This window comes from Coregonus lavaretus, assembly GCF_964263955.1.
Source record: "Coregonus lavaretus genome assembly, chromosome: 6".
Classification (NCBI taxonomy): Eukaryota; Metazoa; Chordata; class Actinopteri; order Salmoniformes; family Salmonidae; genus Coregonus; species Coregonus lavaretus.
In genome coordinates this window covers 64,456,084-64,479,052 of record NC_139993.1, presented here as the reverse complement: position 1 = coordinate 64,479,052, position 22,969 = coordinate 64,456,084, and the positions used below count along the sequence as shown (strand labels likewise).

General features: G+C 46.4%; 1 protein-coding gene across 2 annotated transcripts in view; it reads right to left on the bottom strand.

Annotated features, from left to right (window-relative positions):
• Positions 1–1,484: 1,484 nt before the first annotated feature.
• LOC311130933 (ras-related protein Rab-6B) overlaps positions 1,485–22,969 on the bottom strand; it is a gene marked incomplete at both ends in the record, with an annotated part of 129,871 nt that continues 108,386 nt past the window's right edge. For both annotated transcript variants that reach the window (XM_084163745.1, XM_084163746.1), the window contains one exon: positions 1,485–1,549. In XM_084163745.1, coding sequence (XP_084019871.1) covers positions 1,485–1,549 — 65 coding nt within the window. The remainder of the gene's footprint in view (positions 1,550–22,969) is intronic.

The window sequence follows — 22,969 nt, the reverse complement described above, 5'->3', positions numbered from 1 at the left end:
AGGGTAAGGATTAGGATAAGGGTTAAGTTTAGGGTTAGTAGATAGTCTGTAGATGGACTATCCAAATTAAGACTATGCCTGGTCAAAAGTAGTGCACTGTTTTTTTTATTTTTTTTTAGTCATTTAGCAGACTCTCTTATGCAGAGCGACTTACAGTTAGTGAGTGCATAAATTTTTCATACTGGCCCCCCATGGGAAACGAACCCACGACCCTGGCGTTGCAAGCGCCATGCTCTACCAACTGAGCTACAGCTACTATTTGGGATACACGCCTAGTCACGATGACACGGATAGTATTCTACAGTGCAGGAGCTACAGGAGTGACGTGGCAGCTAGCGATGTGGCAGCTAGCGATGTGGCAGCTAGCGATGTGGCAGCTAGCGATGTGGCAGCTAGCTTGGCAGCTAGCGATGTGGCAGCTAGCGATGTGGCAGCTAGCTTGGCAGCTAGCGATGTGGCAGCTAGCAATGTGGCAGCTAGCTTGGCAGCTAGCGATGTGGCAGCTAGCTTGGCAGCTAGCGATGTGGCAGCTAGCTTGGCAGCTGCCCTCTATGGATGGTTGCATTCTACAGTTGCCTATATACACTAGCAAACACACTTTTGACAATGGAAGATGGTCTAAACTCAAGTGTACAAATCCAGTTTCACTCGCAGCATTTTGCGAAGACAAAAAAAAAAAAAGAATAACGAGAGATTTTCAAACAGTGCATTAAGTCACATGACTAAAGGTCATTTACATATTCAAACTGGTGCATTAAGTCACATGACTAAAGATCATTTACATATTCAAACTGGTGCATTAAGTCACATGACTAAAGATCATTTACATATTCAAACTTGTGTACAATAGTAGACACCACAATAGTACCTAAAAAAAAGGAATAATTGGCATGCGTGCGTTAGATATACAGCGTCCAAAATGGCACCCTATTCCCTACATAGTGAACTACTTTTGACCAGAGCCCTACGGATCACTACATAGGGAATAGGGTGCCCTCTGTCTATCCGTTGGACTGCTTGTTCCATGCAGCTCGTTCCTTCCATCACAATGGCAACCCTATTCCCTTTATAGGGCCCATATGGCCTCTGATCAAAAGTAGTGCACTATATAGGGAATAGGGTGCCATTTGGGACGCATGCAAGTGGAGAGCTTGATCATCTGCAACTTTTCTGAGCATTTATTTTAATATACAAAAATACAAAAGAAAAAAAAATTAACTACCATTCTACTTTTTATCTAAAAAGTATAGTTCACATGTTTGGGGGGTTAAGGGGCTTTTTTTTTGTTGATCACTTTGTAAATTTGTAAGACTTTTTGGCAATTCCGTTAATAAAGTACACTATTTTACAACTGAAATGTATGCAACGCTAGTTTCCAACTGATGACCAATATTAAGATGAATTCCAATCTGAAAGCTCAACTGGAGGCAAACCAACACTACAAGCATGTGGTGTAGATGAAGACGCCCAATCCGGTGCTGGGATTAACAGGAGCACCCGCCTTCAGTGGTTGGAGGCTCCTGTGGTTTGTCCAGCTTGATGTCAATCACTGGAGAAAAGACGGTTAAGGAAGCTTTGGAAACACATTTGCAAACAAGTTGACCAGTGGGAGAGACTATAGAGACACAGCTGACCCTTAAACCGACTAGCCAAAATCTAAAACTGACCCTTACCCTAACCAAACACTTAACCCTGTTTTACCCTAACCTTAACCAAACCATTAACCCTAACGTAACCTAATTTTAATACATTTTTAAATTAAATATTGTTTTATTTGTTTATATGAATCCCCATGAGCTTTTGCAGAGGCCCACAAAAAAAAACAAAAAAAACATGACAAGTAACACAAGTCACACACATTGAAAATACAAGGATCTACAAACAATAATAAAAAAAAAATTTAAACAAAAAAAAACAATGCAGCAATAAAAAAAAAAGATGTGTGTGTTAGAGTGTGTCTGTGTGTACGTGTATTTGTGTGTCCCCCTTCAGTCCAAGTCTTCTCCTTGACCAGTAGCTCTTCTCAATCCTAAAGCTGGACACCAATGTAACATAATTCTAACAGTGTTTACATCCCAAATAGAACCCTACTCCCTTCAGTGCACTACCTTTGACAAAAAGTGGTTCACTATATAGGGAATAGGGTGCCATTTGGGATGTAACAAAAAAGGTGTTGTCCGAAACTCATGTAGCTTTACTGCCCTCTATTGTCATAATATGGTACTGTTCTAATGTGGACCTGCAGTATGAGCTCTATGACACTAGGTGGTGCTGTTGCTCATTCATACGTCTACTACTAAAGCCTTACCTTTCAAGGCAGAAATGCATAAGGGCGTGAACAGGACCATGTATCAACCATCCAACATATTCTCTTCCAGTGGAACACAGAGCTCCTACTTTAAAAGGTTAGGGCTCTATGCAATCTGGATCGCTGAAGCGCTACAGGTTTGCGAGCTAGAAATGTGATGGTAATTTCCCGATTGAGCTGACATATGCAGCGGTTACAGTGAATGGAGTCTCAGCTAACGCGGGAACATTGCCTTTAAATTTCAATCACGCTGTAACTCTGATAGAGCCCTTTAATGTGAGCTTAAAAATCAATGCGGTAAAGAATTGTCTGCTTCCATCTTGTTTACTGTGACAGCCAATAGTGGAACGGAGTAAAAGCATCCAGCTAAAGAGATTTTAAGATACGTCTCTTTCAGTAGATCAGCCACTGCTAGTCAATAAAAACCATTCAATACACGCAGTGAGCAAAGCATCAGCATTCTTCAAGAAAAGACTCAATAAAATAACAAGGAAGTGGACAGACTTCTAAAGCCCCATGGTTGTATTTCATCTGTTCATTAATGACCTCACAGCCACCTCATTCTCCTGTCGCTCTGCCTGTGTCCCAAATGGCACCCTATTCCCTATATAGTTCACTACTTTTGATAAGGGTCCGGTAAAGAGCATAGGGTTCCATTTGAGACCGAGTCTTGTCCCCACAGCAGGATATTTACACACCAAATGGCACGCTCCCTGGAGACCACGGGAATTTACAGGCAGGGCGCTTTCCAAGGACATGTCGCCAGTGTGTGTGTGTGTGTGTGTGTGTGTTCATGTGTTGTGTGTGCGTGTTCACGTGTTTGTGCGTACGTGTTCACGTGTTGTGTGTGTGTGTGTGTGTGTGTGTGTGTGTGTGCATGTTAACCATTCTGTAGTGGGCATTCTATTGAGGAGGAAGAGCCAGGAAGTCATGGTAACCATTCTGTAGTGGGCATTCTATTGAGGAGGTAGAGGGCCAGGAAGTCATGGTAACCATTCTGTAGTGGGCATTCTATTGAGGAGGTAGAGCCAGGAAGTCATGGTAACCATTCTGTAGTGGGCATTCTATTGAGGAGGTAGAGAGCCAGGAAGTCATGGTAACCATTCTGTAGTGGGCATTCTATTGAGGAGGTAGAGGGCCAGGAAGTCATGGTAACCATTCTGTAGTGGGCATTCTATTGAGGAGGTAGAGCCAGGAAGTCATGGTAACCATTCTGTAGTGGGCATTCTATTGAGGAGGTAGAGAGCCAGGAAGTCATGGTAACCATTCTGTAGTGGGCATTCTATTGAGGAGGTAGAGCCAGGAAGTCATGGTAACCATTCTGTAGTGGGCATTCTATTGAGGAGGTAGAGCCAGGAAGTCATGGTAACCATTCTGTAGTGGGCATTCTATTGAGGAGGTAGAGGGCCAGGAAGTCATGGTAACCATTCTGTAGTGGGCATTCTATTGAGGAGGTAGAGCCAGGAAGTCATGGTAACCATTCTGTAGTGGGCATTCTATTGAGGAGGTAGAGCCAGGAAGTCATGGTAACCATTCTGTAGTGGGCATTCTATTGAGGAGGTAGAGCCAGGAAGTCATGGTAACCATTCTGTAGTGGGCATTCTATTGAGGAGGTAGAGAGTCAGGAAGTCATGGTAACCATTCTGTAGTGGGCATTCTATTGAGGAGGTAGAGGGTCAGGAAGTCATGGTAACCATTCTGTAGTGGGCATTCTATTGAGGAGGTAGAGGGTCAGGAAGTCATGGTAACCATTCTGTAGTGGGCATTCTATTGAGGAGGTAGAGGGCCAGGAAGTCATGGTAACCATTCTGTAGTGGGCATTCTATTGAGGAGGTAGAGCCAGGAAGTCATGGTAACCATTCTGTAGTGGGCATTCTATTGAGGAGGTAGAGCCAGGAAGTCATGGTAACCATTCTGTAGTGGGCATTCTATTGAGGAGGTAGAGGGCCAGGAAGTCATGGTAACCATTCTGTAGTGGGCATTCTATTGAGGAGGTAGAGGGCCAGGAAGTCATGGTAACCATTCTGTAGTGGGCATTCTATTGAGGAGGTAGAGGGTCAGGAAGTCATGGTAACCATTCTGTAGTGGGCATTCTATTGAGGAGGTAGAGGGTCAGGAAGTCATGGTAACCATTCTGTAGTGGGCATTCTATTGAGGAGGTAGAGCCAGGAAGTCATGGTAACCATTCTGTAGTGGGCATTCTATTGAGGAGGTAGAGGGTCAGGAAGTCATGGTAACCATTCTGTAGTGGGCATTCTATTGAGGAGGTAGAGGGCCAGGAAGTCATGGTAACCATTCTGTAGTGGGCATTCTATTGAGGAGGTAGAGCCAGGAAGTCATGGTAACCATTCTGTAGTGGGCATTCTATTGAGGAGGTAGAGCCAGGAAGTCATGGTAACCATTCTGTAATGGGCATTCTATTGAGGAGGTAGAGCCAGGAAGTCATGGTAACCATTCTGTAGTGGGCATTCTATTGAGGAGGTAGAGCCAGGAAGTCATGGTAACCATTCTGTAGTGGGCATTCTATTGAGGAGGTAGAGCCAGGAAGTCATGGTAACCATTCTGTAGTGGGCATTCTATTGAGGAGGTAGAGGGCCAGGAAGTCATGGTAACCATTCTGTAGTGGGCATTCTATTGAGGAGGTAGAGCCAGGAAGTCATGGTAACCATTCTGTAGTGGGCATTCTATTGAGGAGGTAGAGCCAGGAAGTCATGGTAACCATTCTGTAATGGGCATTCTATTGAGGAGGTAGAGAGTCAGGAAGTCATGGTAACCATTCTGTAGTGGGCATTCTATTGAGGAGGTAGAGCCAGGAAGTCATGGTAACCATTCTGTAGTGGGCATTCTATTGAGGGGGTAGAGCCAGGAAGTCATGGTAACCATTCTGTAGTGGGCATTCTATTGAGGAGGTAGAGGGCCAGGAAGTCATGGTAACCATTCTGTAGTGGGCATTCTATTGAGGAGGTAGAGAGTCAGGAAGTCATGGTAACCATTCTGTAGTGGGCATTCTATTGAGGAGGTAGAGAGCCAGGAAGTCATGGTAACCATTCTGTAGTGGGCATTCTATTGAGGAGGTAGAGGGCCAGGAAGTCATGGTAACCATTCTGTAGTGGGCATTCTATTGAGGAGGTAGAGCCAGGAAGTCATGGTAACCATTCTGTAGTGGGCATTCTATTGAGGAGGTAGAGCCAGGAAGTCATGGTAACCATTCTGTAGTGGGCATTCTATTGAGGAGGTAGAGCCAGGAAGTCATGGTAACCATTCTGTAATGGGCATTCTATTGAGGAGGTAGAGAGTCAGGAAGTCATGGTAACCATTCTGTAGTGGGCATTCTATTGAGGAGGTAGAGCCAGGAAGTCATGGTAACCATTCTGTAGTGGGCATTCTATTGAGGAGGTAGAGCCAGGAAGTCATGGTAACCATTCTGTAGTGGGCATTCTATTGAGGAGGTAGAGGGCCAGGAAGTCATGTTAACCATTCTGTAGTGGGCATTCTATTGAGGAGGTAGAGGGCCAGGAAGTCATGGTAACCATTCTGTAGTGGGCATTCTATTGAGGAGGTAGAGAGTCAGGAAGTCATGGTAACCATTCTGTAGTGGGCATTCTATTGAGGAGGTAGAGAGCCAGGAAGTCATGGTAACCATTCTGTAGTGGGCATTCTATTGAGGAGGTAGAGAGCCAGGAAGTCATGGTAACCATTCTGTAGTGGGCATTCTATTGAGGAGGTAGAGGGCCAGGAAGTCATGGTAACCATTCTGTAGTGGGCATTCTATTGAGGAGGTAGAGGGTCAGGAAGTCATGGTAACCATTCTGTAGTGGGCATTCTATTGAGGAGGTAGAGAGCCAGGAAGTCATGGTAACCATTCTGTAGTGGGCATTCTATTGAGGAGGTAGAGAGTCAGGAAGTAATGGTAACCATTCTGTAGTGGGCATTCTATTGAGGAGGTAGAGGGCCATCAAGTCATGGTAACCATTCTGTAATGGGCATTCTATTGAGGAGGTAGAGAGCCAGGAAGTCATGGTAACCATTCTGTAGTGGGCATTCTATTGAGGAGGTAGAGAGCCAGGAAGTCCAGACTGGTCTCATAGACTAGACGTTACATAGTAAATGTAAATCCGGGACACTCCAATTAGTATGATATGTTACGTTTGGTATGGTTCCATAAGACAGAAGGTTACTTAAGGTAAAAACGAATGTAGTGGTTGGTCAGGGTGGATGGGTCAGCGTATAACGCAAACGTCTCGCAACCCGAAGGTTGTGTGTTCAAATCTCATCACAGACAACATTAGCTAATTAGCAACTTTGCAATTACATGCTACTTTGCAACTACTTAGCATGTTAGCTAACCCCTGGAGCTAGCTAACGTTATCTTTAGCCACTTAGCTAACGTTAGCTTTAGCCACCTTGCTAATGTTAGCAACAACAAATTAGAAATATGTTTGTCTGCGCTGGTGCTGCAGACAGATATACCCGCTAATACATGAGGACTATTAAAGGGCCAGTGCACTACTTTTGTGAATACATTTTTTTTCTCCAAATAATATATATATATATTTTAAATATTTTTTTATTTTTAATTCAGATTTTTCAGGGGGTGCTGAGGGTGCTGCAGCACCCCCTGAAAAATCTGAATTAAAAATAAAACGTACTTCGTCCCCAGGCTCTACTGCTACCGAAAGAGCTGGTGTCAGATCTGACTGACGAATCTGAATGACTGTGACTGCCACGCCGATCTACGTTTTGGAAGCTGAATCGCTGCTTTTCTTTTCCCATAACACCACCCCATAGTTACTGTTGCTATGACAAATGCATGTGTGCAAGGAGGTCGCGGGAGAAGGGGAGTCAGATCGGACAAGGTGCTGCAAGCTAGCTAGCAGTTAATATGATGCTAGTACACTTAGCTAGCTGTGTTAGATAGCTAGCTAGCTAGCAGTTAATATGATGCTAGTACACTTAGCTAGCTGTGTTAGATAGCTAGCTAGCTAGCTAGCAGTTAATATGATGCTAGTACCCTTAGCTAGCTGTGTTAGATAGCTAGCTAGCTGGCTATGGTGAGAAGCAACCGTGTCACAGACAGAATGGGTAACCCTGACAAGTCCCAGGAGTTATAAAGCTGGAGCATCCAGCTCAAGCTGCCCACCATCAGACGGGTGAAGATGCTCTCCCATAGGTCTGGAGGTGCACCAACGTGACCTGATTGTCCACCCTTCTCACTGTCATGGATTTTACAACGATGGAAACTCCATCGTTGTAAATAGCCAATCCAATGTTTATAAATCTATGGCGGGGGGAGAAGGGTGGTGAATCAGGATGCAGATAGTCTCATTCACCCTTCATTTGCATCAGACTGAGCTCTTCTGGAATAGGTGTGACAATAGTGTTGAGTCTAGCTCAGTGTTCCTCATTCTTGGTCCTAATGGGCAACAGTGTGTTAATTGTCATCCCTACCTGTGCTATAACTACTCAATAAGACCATACTTGGGTACATTTAGTGAATTAATGGTTGGAGCGTAAAGTGAACAGTAAGAAAAGTAGTTCATGAGTTGTACATTGATTATCTGTTTTAGATTTCCACACATTCTAACCATTGCATAACTTGTGCTCCTTTTTCAAAGGTGGTTCCGGCTGATGACCTGTCCCCATAGGGTGAGAGAAACCGAGGAGGAATATCACTTTGTCCCCAATACTACTGCTACTAATGTTTCTAACTGTACCGATGAGGAAGAAGAGGGTGGAGTTATCCTTTGTTGCTAAACTTTGTTCAATCAAATTTACAGTGCAACTTTGTTACCAGAAACTAGTCACATGTTCAATAAGGTATTCTGCTAATAGAATTACAATATAAAAATGTTCTTGCTTTTCAGTGAAGTTCTGCCAATAATATTGCTGGTAATCATTATCAAGGAAACCTAGTTGAACACTTTGTGTAAATGTGACCGATCGCCTTGATTCGGTCCTACGTAGCAAAATGTGAATTTATTTTATTTTATTTTTTACATTGTATAAAAGCAGAGACACAGAGCTAGAAAATGGTATATCATACACTGCATTTAAGGGAACAATGGGAAAGTAATTCTGCTTTGAAAGTTGATAAACTTGTAATTTCACTTTTGAGAAAATGGCCTTTGAATGTTTTGGTACCTACTGAAGAGCTCTTCTTTGTCTACACCCATTCAGCATCATTCACATCCTCTTACACCCACCCATCTCGTTTCGCTCTCGGAGCGTTCAGAGCGCACACTGGACGCTCTGGCCAATGAGTTGGGTTGATCTAAGCATTCTGACCTCACAACGGCAGTCAAGCACCCAAGCTAACTGGCTAACATTGGCTAGCTTGTTAGCTACTTCCAGACACAAATTGGGATTATGGTTCATTGTTTACCTCTGGATAACATGAAAACAGCCTAACCAGCTCTGCTAGGGTGAGTAAAATGGTCAGTGGGGTGTTCTCTCATTTAATGATTATGGTTAATTTAATGAGAGAACACCCCACTGACCATTTTACTTGCCCTAGCAGAGCTGGTTAGGCTGTTTTCATGTTATCCAGACAGTTGGTGACTAAAACTGTGCTGCTGGCAACAATTTAATTACGCTTTTTTGCCAACATTTACTGACACCGGCCATATTCAACGGGTGTTGTGCATTCGTAAATTAATCAGTTATTCTGTGCTCTGGCATACTCAGACTGAATTTACGAACGCACCCGAAATGGTTACTTGCATAGTGGAGTCTTTTGTTAAGACATGTAGCTAGCTAGCTAGCTAAACAATGAACCATAATCCCAACTCATGACGTTTCTACCCTGCATGAATCTGCAGGTAGCTAACCAGCCAGGTTCAATGTTAGCTAGCTAACATTAGGCTCTAACTAGCCAAGCAAATGGCTCTGAGATACGAATAATAAGATAATACACGTACATTAGCTAGCGAGCCAGCCAGCTAACATTAGCTAGCTAGCTAACAGTACACTTTAACTTTAAATGAAACCACTTAGTCAAAATTAGAAACGTGTAATATCTGAATATGTAGCTAGCTAGACTATCTTATCCATATCCATCATGCATGATGGACGCGTCTCCCTGTCACGGATGCCATGGTTGCCCTTAGTTTGAAGATGTAATCTGGAGACAGGTGTTTTCTCCATCTCCTTAGCTATCATACTCTAATTCCACTGATTTCAAAACTCGATCCTCCAGAAAGTGGAGAGCAACACTTATGCAGCTCCACTACACAATACATTTTTTTTAAAGCCGCGTTAGACAGGATTACCTACACATACTGACCAGCTCAAAAAGAAAGAAGCGTGCTATATGGCAGACCAATCCGAACTCCTCTCTCAGCATGTCCAGCCCAATAATTTCTCAGCCAATCATGGCTAGTGGGAAGGTTGCTGTCCTTTTCTGTGGCTTAACCAACTAGGCTCGTAATTTAACAATTGTATTCGTATTTACAGATGGCATACAAGTTTGTTATTAAGGCACATGAAAGTTCACATGTTCCAGAAGGCATTTCTGCCAAAAAACACATTTTGATTTTAAAAAAAAGTTTACGTTCAAATGTCTCTCCTGTGAAATAGTGACCCGCGACATACGCCTAGTTTCCTGAAACGAGTCACAAATTGTGATGTTTCTTGAACGCCAGTGATTCTAAGGACAATAATAAGTGTGTTATCTGTAGGACAATGTCTCTATCACAGGTCACTAATGCTGGAGGGGCAGAGCAGGCAGGTGGGCTTCCTATGTCCTGATACCCTGATGATGCACACAGGTGGACTCTGACAGAGCTCTAGAGTTCCTCTGTAGAGATGGGAGAACCTTCCAGAAGGACAACCATCTCTGCAGCACTGTAGAGTGGCCAGACGGAAGCCACTCCTCAGTAAAAGGCACATGACAGCCCGCTTGGAGTTAGCCAAAAGGCACCTAAAGACTCTCAGACCATGAGAAACAAGATTCTCTGGTCTGATGAAACCAAGATTGAACTCTTTGGCCTGAATGCCAAGCGTCACGCCTGGAGGAAACCTGGCACCATCCCTACGGTGAAGCATGGTGGTGGCAGCATCATGCTATGGGGATGTTTTTCAGCGGCAGGGACTGGGAGACTAGTCAGGATCGAGGGAAAGATACATGGAGCAAAGTACAGAGAGATCCTTAATGAAAACCTGCTCCAGAGCGCTCAGGACCTCAGACTGGGGAGATGGTTCACCTTCCAACAGGACAACGACCCTAAGCACACAGCCAAAACAACGCAGGAGTGGCTTTGGGACAAGTCTCAATGTCCTTGAGTGGCCCAGCCAGAGCCCGGACTTGAACCCGATCGAACATCTCTGGAGAGACCTGAAGTCCCGTGTAGCTCAGTTGGTAGAGCATGGCGTTTGCAACGCCAGGGTTGTGGGTTCGATTCCCACGGGGGGCCAGTATGAAAAAAATTAATGTATGCACTCACTAACTGTAAGTCGCTCTGGATAAGAGCGTCTGCTAAATGACAAAAAAAATGTAAAAATGTAAAATAGCTGTGCAGCAACGCTCCCCATCCAACCTGACAGAGCTTGAGAGGATCTGCAGAGAAGAATGGGAGAAACTCCCCAAATACAGGTGTGCCAAGCTTCTACCGTCATACCCAAGAAGACTCGATGCTGTAATCGCTGCCAAAGGTGCTTCAACAAAGTACTGAGCAAAGGGTCTGAACAATAACTATGGGGTGGAGTTATGGGAGAGAAGCAGCAAATCAGCATCCAAAATGTTTGTTTGTGACGCAGATCGGCACGAAGGTTAGATATGGTAGGCAGTCAGATCTGGCACTGACACCGGCTGGATGGTCCTGATTATGGAGGGGGTAGAGGGGCTATAAAGTCATGATTATAAAGGGGGTAGAGGGGCTATAAAGTCATGATTATGGAGGGGGTAGAGGGGCTATAAAGTCATGATTATGGAGGGGGTAGAGGGGCTATAAAGTCATGATTATAAAGGGGGTAGAGGGGCTATAAAGTCATGATTATAAAGGGGTAGAGGGGCTATAAAGTCATGATTATAAAGGGGGTAGAGGGGCTATAAAGTCATGATTATGGAGGGGGTAGAGGGGCTATAAAGTCATGATTATGGAGGGGTAGAGGGGCTATAAAGTCATGATTATAAAGGGGGTAGAGGGGCTATAAAGTCATGATTATGGAGGGGGTAGAGGGGCTATAAAGTCATGATTATGGAGGGGTAGAGGGGCTATAAAGTCATGATTATAAAGGGGGTAGAGGGGCTATAAAGTCATGATTATGGAGGGGTAGAGGGGCTATAAAGTCATGATTATAAAGGGGGTAGAGGGGCTATAAAGTCATGATTATGGAGGGGGTAGAGGGGCTATAAAGTCATGATTATGGAGGGGGTAGAGGGGCTATAAAGTCATGATTATAAAGGGGGTAGAGGGGTTATAAAGTCATGATTATGGAGGGGGTAGAGGGGCTATAAAGTCATGATTATGGAGGGGGTAGAGGGGCTATAAAGTCATGATTATAAAGGGGGGTAGAGGGGCTATAAAGTCATGATTATGGAGGGGGTAGAGGGGCTATAAAGTCATGATTATGGAGGGGTAGAGGGGCTATAAAGTCATGATTATGGAGGGGGTAGAGGGGCTAGAAAGTCATGATTATGAAGGGGGGTAGAGGGGCGATAAAGTCATGATTATGGAGGGGGTAGAGGGGCTATAAAGTCATGATTATGGAGGGGGTAGAGGGGCTATAAAGTCATGATTATGGAGGGGTAGAGGGGCTATAAAGTCATGATTATTGAGGGGGTAGAGGGGCTATAAAGTCATGATTGTAGAGGGGTAGAGGGGCTATAAAGTCATGATTATGGAGGGGGTAGAGGGGCTATAAAGTCATGATTGTAGAGGGGTAGAGGGGCTATAAAGTCATGATTATTGAGGGGTAGAGGGGCTATAAAGTCATGATTATGGAGGGGGTAGAGGAGCTATAAAGTCATGATTATGGAGGGGGTAGAGGGGCTATAAAGTCATGATTGTAGAGGGGTAGAGGGGCTATAAAGTCATGATTATTGAGGGGTAGAGGGGCTATAAAGTCATGATTATGGAGGGGGTAGAGGGGCTATAAAGTCATGATTGTAGAGGGGTAGAGGGGCTATAAAGTCATGATTATTGAGGGGTAGAGGGGCTATAAAGTCATGATTATGGAGGGGGTAGAGGGGCTATAAAGTCATGATTATGGAGGGGGTAGAGGGGCTAGAAAGTCATGATTATGAAGGGGGGTAGAGGGGCGATAAAGTCATGATTATGGAGGGGGTAGAGGGGCTATAAAGTCATGATTATGGAGGGGGTAGAGGGGCTATAAAGTCATGATTATGGAGGGGTAGAGGGGCTATAAAGTCATGATTATTGAGGGGGTAGAGGGGCTATAAAGTCATGATTGTAGAGGGGTAGAGGGGCTATAAAGTCATGATTATGGAGGGGGTAGAGGGGCTATAAAGTCATGATTGTAGAGGGGTAGAGGGGCTATAAAGTCATGATTATTGAGGGGTAGAGGGGCTATAAAGTCATGATTATGGAGGGGGTAGAGGAGCTATAAAGTCATGATTATGGAGGGGGTAGAGGGGCTATAAAGTCATGATTGTAGAGGGGTAGAGGGGCTATAAAGTCATGATTATTGAGGGGTAGAGGGGCTATAAAGTCATGATTATGGAGGGGGTAGAGGGGCTATAAAGTCATGATTGTAGAGGGGTAGAGGGGCTATAAAGTCATGATTATTGAGGGGTAGAGGGGCTATAAAGTCATGATTATGGAGGGGGTAGAGGGGCTATAAAGTCATGATTATGGAGGGGGTAGAGGGGCTATAAAGTCATGATTATGGAGGGGTAGAGGGGCTATAAAGTCATGATTATTGAGGGGTAGAGGGGCTATAAAGTCATGATTATGGAGGGGGTAGAGGGGCTAGAAAGTCATGATTATGGAGGGGGTAGAGGGGCTATAAAGTCATGCTTTCCATTTTGTTTTGTGTTATCAGGGCAGCGAAGGAGGATATAAAAGGTGTATGAGGGCCCTGAGGTGGGCTGCTGTAGCAGACTCCATATTAGCCTCTGCATGTGCTTACTAACGAGACCGGCTGCAGTAGATTATACCGGCAATGTCATAGAACTATTACACACACAAAGGCATTTTCATGTTGACGTTCCACTGACTGTCTGGAGTCACACATGCCTTATCAGCCAACAGACAGTCTGTTCTTAAAACCATGGGTTGAATGGAGGACATCGAGGATAAAAAATATTTTAAATTCACATATACATGAATTCAAAGACTCTGGTTAAATTTTATAAACAGGTCAAATTAAAGCAAACCAGGGTTAGCACCCTATCTGGTAGCCTATTCCCTATATAGTGCACTACGTTCGACCAGATCCCTTGCCTCTAGTCAAAAGTTGTGCACTATATAGGGAATCAGGGACCTTTTGGGACATATCCCAGGTCACAGGAGGAGTTAGAAGCCAGGCCAGGTTTTCCTGATTCCTATTAACATGGACGACCCTTTTTCTATCAGAATCCTGCCTTGCTTGGAGAACCACCCTCTTTACTCCACTTTCCCTTTGATCTGTGCTGCTCTGCAGACCAGGGCCTAAAGCCAGAGAAGAGATTGCTCCACAGAAACAGAGAGGATGTTTGTGCCTCAGGCCTTGACACCAATAGTAAATCACTCTCCAGGATGACCCCCACCCCATCCCTAACCCCCTCCGCACAAACCCCCATTTTAAAAACGGGCAATTTCAAGATCTGGTCCTCATAGATATTGTCTAAATATCAGCCCCACCCCATTCTCCTGTTCACCTCAAATTGTGCGATTGGACAAAAAGTGTAGATCCTAACATAAACAGAAGGGAGAAACGACAATGGAATCGTCAGAGAAAATAACCGAACGTGCAATACACATTACTATACGTCCTGATTGTCCTCCTTCACAACTTCTGTGCACGTTGCGCGTGTATAAAACTACCAAACCCCCCCTGGTGGGTTCTTAACTAAACAGCGGAGCTGTCCCTGTGGGACCACTGGGTTTGTGGGTGTGACGGCTATGTGATACACCTCGATAGAGGAGATGCACTGAATATTTCTGAAAGTGTATCAGGTTCCTCTGCCAGGCTTCCTCCTGCCCTGTGGTTGGTATGGTAAGAAGAGCCCCCCCCCCACTAGGGAGATCGATACTGTCCAGGGAGCGCTGCAACAACACTGGCTCTGCTCCATTAAAGCAGAGGATGAGTCTCAAATGACACCCTATTCCCTATATAGGTCCTGGTCAAAATAAGTGCACTATATAGTGAATAGGATGCCACTTTGGACGCATTTGGGAGGCAGGCAGAACGTCAGCAGACACAGAACGCCTGGAGAGGAAGGAGAGGAGAGAGAGAGAGAGAGAGAGAGAGAGAGAGAGAGAGAGAGAGAGGAGAGAAGTGTCACCCTGTTCCATATATCACCCTGATGACCCGTCATAAAGCAGTGTCCCCGACCCTCCTCCTCCACCTCATCCCCCTCTCCTCCTCCACCCCCTCCCCCTCTCCTCATCCCCCTCTCCTCCTCCACCCCCCCCTCTCCTCATCCCCCTCCTCCTCCACCTCATCCCCCTCTCCTCCTCCACCTCATCCCCCTCTCCTCATCCCCCTCTCCTCCTCCACCCCCCCCTCTCCTCATCCCCCTCTCCTCCTCCACCTCATCCCCCTCTCCTCCTCCACCTCATCCCCCTCTCCTCATCCCCCTCTCCTCCTCCACCTCATCCCCCTCTCCTCCTCCACCTCATCCCCCTCTCCTCCTCCACCTCATCCCCCTCTCCTCCTCCACCTCATCCCCCTCTCCTCATCCCCCTCTCCTCCTCCACCTCATCCCCCTCTCCTCCTCCACCTCATCCCCCTCTCCTCCACCACCTCATCCCCGACCCTCCTCCTCCACCTCATCCCCCTCTCCTCCTCCACCTCATCCCCCTCTCCTCCTCCACCTCATCCCCGACCCTCCTCCTCCACCTCATCCCCGACCCTCCTCCTCCACCTCATCCCCCTCTCCTCCTCCACCTCATCCCCCTCTCCTCCTCCACCTCATCCCCGACCCTTCTCCTCCACCTCATCCCCCTCTCCTCCTCCACCTCATCCCCGACCCTCCTCCTCCACCTCATCCCCGTCTGCTAAATGGCATATTATTATTATTATTATTATTAATGTAGTAACAACACTGTAATAACATGGTTCTTTATTTGACAAGGTGTTGATCTAACTGATAAAGGATTGTTTGATTGTTGACTGGATTACAGTAAGGAGATCCCACCATAGAAATATAGTCTATAAAACGGGCCTCCCCATTCAAGTCAACCATGGCATCCTGGGTGGACTAGAAGACCATGTAACAGTAACATTGCAAATGTTAGACGTCCCCACCCCTTTCTAGAGATTATATTTCTATGTGTCACACAGCTACTGTGGTGATGATTGGAACAGGTCAAGATGACTACATGGTCAGGGATTTATTATCTGTAGTGATGATTGGAACAGGTCAAGATGACTACATGGCTCAGCTCAATGACACATGAGAGTCTGGAAGAAGACAAGACATAACACATAAGCATGTGGGTCTCATTGAAGACTATTGGCTCTTTTCAATCAAGTGTTCCTGAGGTAACAGGAAACACAACACAAGTGTCAGTTAAACTTAATCCTGGTCAACAGCATCTTGGTAGCAGGACAATGTTTAATCCAGTGAAGAGCCTGGCTGTCAGCATCATTTAACCCACTTGGCCCTAGTGCTGGCTGGCTTGCCTTCACCTCCACCTCCCCCCTCCCCACTACACCCCCCACCCCCCCCCACCCCCCCCCCCCTCCAACCCTAGCGTAAAGAACCCTGTCAAGTACCCTTCAACATTTACAAGCCTTTAATAGGCTTATGCATAGTTATGGGCTCTGAGGTTTGTTAGTATTTTCCTGTGGAACTCAGGCTTGCTGCTGCCTCTTCATCTGACCTGTCATAGTGGATATAGGTGTGTTTTGTTTGTATCCATCAGGATAGTCCAGGGTGCTGCTGCTGTGCTTCTCTATATCCTAGCACTCTATTTGACCTAGTAGTGCAGCGTTTCCCAAACACTTCACAGCTTCTTCAAATGATCAAAGCTTGATGATTAGGTGATTACTTGAATCAGCTGTGTAGTGTTAGGGCAAAAAATAAAACGTGCACCGAGTTTGAGAAACGCTGCACTAGATAATACAGACCAACTGCAGGTGATTTATGAAAAATGTATTTCATTTTAATGTGTGTATCGTCCTACTCTGTTCTCATCCTACTCTGTCCTCGTCCTACTCTGTCCTCGTCCTACTCTGTCCTCGTCCTACTCTGTCCTCGTCCTACTCTGTTCTCGTCCTACTCTGTCCTCGTCCCACTCTGTTCTCGTCCTACTCTGTTCTCGTCCTACTCTGTCCTCGTCCTACTCTGTTCTCGTCCTACTCTACTCTCTCATTAATATTTCCATGTGAAGCTGGTTGACAAGGTGTGTGTGTGTGTGGGTGTGGGTGTGGGTGTGGGTGTGTGTGTGTGTGTGTGTGTGTGTGTGTGTGGGTGTGGGTGTGTGGGTGTGGGTGTGTGGGTGTGGGTGTGTGGGTGTGGGTGTGGGTGTGGGTGTGTGTGTGGGTGTGGGTGTGGGTGTGGGTGTGGGTGTGTGTGTGTGGGTGTGGGTGTGGGTGTGGGTGTGGGTGTGGGTGTGGGTGTGTGTGTGTGTGTGTGTGTGTGTGTGTGTGTGTGTGTGTGTGATGGATGGAGCAGTAGAGGCTCCTCAAGGGAGGAAGGGGAGGACCATCCTCCTCAGTGAATTTCATAAAAATTAAAATAGTGAAACATTAAAAGAGTTATCCTTTTTAGATAAAACTATACTAAATATATTCACATCACCAAATCATTGATTAAAACACACTGTTTTGAAATTAAGGTCTACAGTAGCCTCAACAGCACTCTGTAGGGTAGCACCACGGTGTAGCCGGAGGACAGCTAGTTTCCGTCTTCTGGGTACATTGACTTCAATACAAAACCTTGGAGACTCATGGTTCTCACCCCCTTCCATAGACTTACACAGTAATTATGCCAACTTCCGGAGGACGTCCTCCAACCTATCAGAGCTCTTGCAGCATGAACTGACATGTTGTCCACCCAATCAAAGGATCAGAGAATGAATCTAGTACTGAATGCATAAGATACAGCTAGCTAGCACTGCAGTGCATAAAATGTGGTGAGTAGTTGACTCAAAGAGAAAGACAATAGTTAAACAGTTTTGAACCAATTAATTTTGTAAAAAATAAACGAGAAGTGAGAGAGAGAGACAGAGCTAGCTATATTTCGTATTTTTTCACTTTCACTTACTTATCTAGAGAATGCAGCTAGCTAGTTTAGCCTACTCAAACACCCGGCTCAAACAGAGAGGGATGCTATGTTAGCTAGCTGGCTATCCAACACTGGAACTCTTCCAAGTCAAGGTACGTTTTTGGTTTGATTACACTGTACTGCATGATTGTAGTGGGTTTACTAACGTGTTAGTTCTAGTAGCTATGTTGACTATGACTTTATAATATGGTGACAACGATGTAGGCTGTGTGTAGCGGTTATGATATGAAGGTTTGGCTTGGAAAGCTTTTTTTGCCTGGTCACAGACGGCTGATGTGTTGTGCCCTGAATTCCACAAGCGAAGGGAAAAGGTGAGAGGAGGAGAGCGCGTAGATGCGAGAATTAATTATACAGCAATCAAAGGGATCATGCTGTATGTGGCTGCTATGAAAGTGAACCGTGTTTTGATTCATTCTGCCGATTCTGCTGAAAAAACTTTTCTTAAACGGAAGCAAACGGAACGAAACGGGGATAAACATACCTGAATTTGTCCAATAGAAACTCTCGTTTGCAACTGTTGGACTAATGATTACGCCATAGATCAGCTAGATGCAGACAAGAGTGGGCAAGGCGGTATTGAATGTGTCAATGTCTGTCACCTTGATTACACACATTTTTCTTCTCGACCTTTGCACCTAGCGTATGTTGTAAACTTTCATTCATAGGCTAGGTTGTAGCAACCTCATGATGGGTACAGGGAACATTAGAGTATCATGTAGTAGCCTAAACCTATTGATGTTACATTGATCTGGGTGAATGGAATATGAATGACAGTCATCCAATACGCTGTAATAGAAATAAGGCCATGCTCATAAAAACATTTATAATCCTCCCTCATCTTAAACAGCACCGACCGCCACTGTGATGGAGGGAGTGTGATGGTGTGTGATGGTCTGTGATGGAGGTAGTGTGATGGTGATTGATGAAGGTAGTGTGAAGGTGTGTGATGGTGATTGATGGAGGTAGTGTGATGGTATGTGATGGAGGTACTGTGATGGTGTGTGATGGAGGTAGTGTGAAGATGTGTGATGGTGTGTGATGGAGGTAGTGTGATGGTGAATGATGGTATGTGATGGAGGTAGTGTGATGGTGATTGATGAAGGTAGTGTGAAGGTGAATGGTGTGATGGAGGTAGTGTGGCACACTGGCATTCACAGGGTGTATTCCAAATAACACCTTATTCTCTATATAGTGCACTACAGGACATATAGGGCTCTGGTCAAAAGTAGTGCACTATAGGGAATAGTTTGACACAGTGTTTTCCAAATCTCCGATTCTCTCCAACCTCCAGAAACTTCAGCAGTGTTTCTGGACGACTTGCAAGGGTTGTCCTTGCGGTATGTGCTTTCCTTGCCTGATATAGGGAGAAGAGGTCTGTCACCATGTGCTTTCCTTGCCTGGTATAGGGAGCAGAGGTCTGTCACCATGTGCTTTCCTTGCCTGGTATAGGGAGCAGAGGTCTGTCACCATGTGCTTTCCTTGCCTGATATAGGGAGCAGAGGTCTGTCACCATGTGCTTTCCTTGCCTGATATAGGGAGCAGAGGACTGTCACCATGTGCTTTCCTTGCCTGATATAGGGAGCAGAGGTCTGTCACCATGTGCTTTCCTTGCCTGATATAGGGAGCAGAGGTCTGTCACCATGTGCTTTCCTTGCCTGATATAGGGAGCAGAGGTCTGTCACCATGTGCTTTCCTTGCCTGATATAGGGAGCAGAGGTCTGTCACCATGTGCTTTCCTTGCCTGATATAGGGAGAAGAGGTCTGTCACCATGTGCTTTCCTTGCCTGGTATAGGGAGCAGAGGTCTGTCACCATGTGCTTTCCTTGCCTGGTATAGGGAGCAGAGGTCTGTCACCATGTGCTTTCCTTGCCTGATATAGGGAGCAGAGGTCTGTCACCATGTGCTTTCCTTGCCTGGTATAGGGAGCAGCAGTCTGTCACCATGTGCTTTCCTTGCCTGGTATAGGGAGCAGAGGTCTGTCACCATGTGCTTTCCTTGCCTGATATTGGGAGCAGAGGTCTGTCACCATGTGCTTTCCTTGCCTGATATAGGGAGCAGAGGTCTGTCACCATGTGCTTTCCTTGCCTGATATAGGGAGCAGAGGTCTGTCACCATGTGCTTTCCTTGCCTGATATAGGGAGCAGAGGTCTGTCACCATGTGCTTTCCTTGCCTGATATAGGGAGCAGAGGTCTGTCACCATGTGCTTTCCTTGCCTGATATAGGGAGCAGAGGTCTGTCACCATGTGCTTTCCTTGCCTGATATAGGGAGCAGAGGTCTGTCACCATGTGCTTTCCTTGCCTGATATAGGGAGCAGAGGTCTGTCACCATGTGCTTTCCTTGCCTGATATAGGGAGCAGAGGTCTGTCACCATGTGCTTTCCTTGCCTGATATAGGGAGCAGAGGTCTGTCACCATGTGCTTTCCTTGCCTGGTATAGGGAGCAGAGGTCTGTCACCATGTGCTTTCCTTGCCTGATATAGGGAGCAGAGGTCTGTCACCATGTGCTTTCCTTGCCTGATATAGGGAGCAGAGGTCTGTCACCATGTGCTTTCCTTGCCTGATATAGGGAGCAGAGGTCTGTCACCATGTGCTTTCCTTGCCTGATATAGGGAGCAGAGGTCTGTCACCATGTGCTTTCCTTGCCTGATATAGGGAGCAGAGGTCTGTCACCATGTGCTTTCCTTGCCTGATATAGGGAGCAGAGGTCTGTCACCATGTGCTTTCCTTGCCTGATATAGGGAGCAGAGGTCTGTCACCATGTGCTTTCCTTGCCTGATATAGGGAGCAGAGGTCTGTCACCATGTGCTTTCCTTGCCTGATATAGGGAGCAGAGGTCTGTCACCATGTGCTTTCCTTGCCTGATATAGGGAGCAGAGGTCTGTCACCATGTGCTTTCCTTGCCTGATATAGGGAGCAGAGGTCTGTCACCATGTGCTTTCCTTGCCTGATATAGGGAGCAGAGGTCTGTCACCATGTGCTTTCCTTGCCTGATATAGGGAGCAGAGGTCTGTCACCATGTGCTTTCCTTGCCTGATATAGGGAGCAGAGGTCTGTCACCATGTGCTTTCCTTGCCTGATATAGGGAGCAGAGGACTGTCACCATGTGCTTTCCTTGCCTGATATAGGGAGCAGAGGTCTGTCACCATGTGCTTTCCTTGCCTGATATAGGGAGCAGAGGTCTGTCACCATGTGCTTTCCTTGCCTGGTATAGGGAGCAGAGGTCTGTCACCATGTGCTTTCCTTGCCTGGTATAGGGAGCAGAGGTCTGTCACCATGTGCTTTCCTTGCCTGATATAGGGAGCAGAGGTCTGTCACCATGTGCTTTCCTTGCCTGGTATAGGGAGCAGAGGTCTGTCACCATGTGCTTTCCTTGCCTGGTATAGGGAGCAGAGGTCTGTCACCATGTGCTTTCCTTGCCTGATATAGGGAGCAGAGGTCTGTCACCATGTGCTTTCCTTGCCTGATATAGGGAGCAGAGGTCTGTCACCATGTGCTTTCCTTGCCTGATATAGGGAGCAGAGGTCTGTCACCATGTGCTTTCCTTGCCTGATATAGGGAGCAGAGGTCTGTCAGAAACACAGAGGGACATTAAATGGGTAACGGGGAAGGCAAGGCCTCTCGGAGACTCTAGCCTTCCACCCTGAACTATGGGTAACGGGGAAGGCAAGGCCTCTCGGAGACTCTAGCCTTCCACCCTGAACTATGGGTAACGGGGAAGGCAAGGCCTCTCGGAAACTCTAGCCTTCCACCCTGAACTATGGGTAACGGGGAAGGCAAGGCCTCTCGGAAACTCTAGCCTTCCACCCTGAACTATGGGTAACGGGGAAGGCAAGGCCTCTCGGAAACTCTAGCCTTCCACCCTGAACTATGGGTAACGGGGAAGGCAAGGCCTCTCGGAGACTCTAGCCTTCCACCCTGAACTATGGGTAACGGGGAAGGCAAGGCCTCTCGGAGACTCTAGCCTTCCACCCTGAACTATGGGTAACGGGGAAGGAAAGGCCTCTCTGAAACTCTAGCCTTCCACCCTGAACTATGGGTAACGGGGAAGGAAAGGCCTCTCGGAGACTCTAGCCTTCCACCCTGAACTATGGGTAACGGGGAAGGCAAGGCCACTCGGAAACTCTAGCCTTCCACCCTGAACTATGGGTAACGGGGAAGGCAAGGCCTCTCTGAAACTCTAGCCTTCCACCCTGAACTATGGGTAACGGGGAAGGAAAGGCCTCTCTGAAACTCTAGCCTTCCACCCTGAACTATGGGTAACGGGGAAGGAAAGGCCTCTCTGAAACTCAAGCCTTCCACCCTGAACTATGGGTAACGGGGAAGGAAAGGCCTCTCGGAAACTCTAGCCTTCCACCCTGAACTATGGGTAACGGGGAAGGAAAGGCCTCTCTGAAACTCTAGCCTTCCACCCTGAACTATGGGTAACGGGGAAGGCAAGGCCTCTCGGAGACTCTAGCCTTCCACCCTGAACTATGGGTAACGGGGAAGGCAAGGCCTCTCGGAGACTCTAGCCTTCCACCCTGAACTATGGGTAACGGGGAAGGCAAGGCCTCTCTGAAACTCTAGCCTTCCACCCTGAACTATGGGTAACGGGGAAGGAAAGGCCTCTCGGAGACTCTAGCCTTCCACCCTGAACTATGGGTAACGGGGAAGGCAAGGCCTCACGGAAACTCTAGCCTTCCACCCTGAACTATGGGTAACGGGGAAGTTAAGGCCACTCGGAGACTCTAGCCTTCCACCCTGAACTAATACTGGGGACACAAATTAAACCATGAACCATTTTCACACTAAACGTTCAGAGAAGAATCCTCCCCTTCATCTACACCGATTTGAAGTGGATTTAACAAGTGACATCAATAAGGGATCATAGCTTTCACCTGGTCAGTCTATGTCATGGAAAGAGCAGGTGTTCATAATTGTATACTCAGTGTATATTCTATTATACTGACAATGACAGAAACTCCAAACTGTTGAACTCCCCAAAAATATTAATTTCTTTCTTCAGCACAAAGGAAACAACATGTCAGTCAGAGGTTTGTTTGTTTATGGGGGCAGAATAATGTTTTCTGCATAGAAACAGCAACCTCTGGCGCTAATATCCCACCCTGTCTGTGAAACACACTCTGCGTCCCTGCGGTCGACTGGCAGCTTGGCATCAATGGATGAGATGAAAGGCGCCACTGGAAAGAAAGAAGGAGGGGGGAGAGAGAGAGAGAGAGAGAGAGAGAGAGAGAGAGAGAGAGGGAGAGAGAGAGAGAGATGGGGG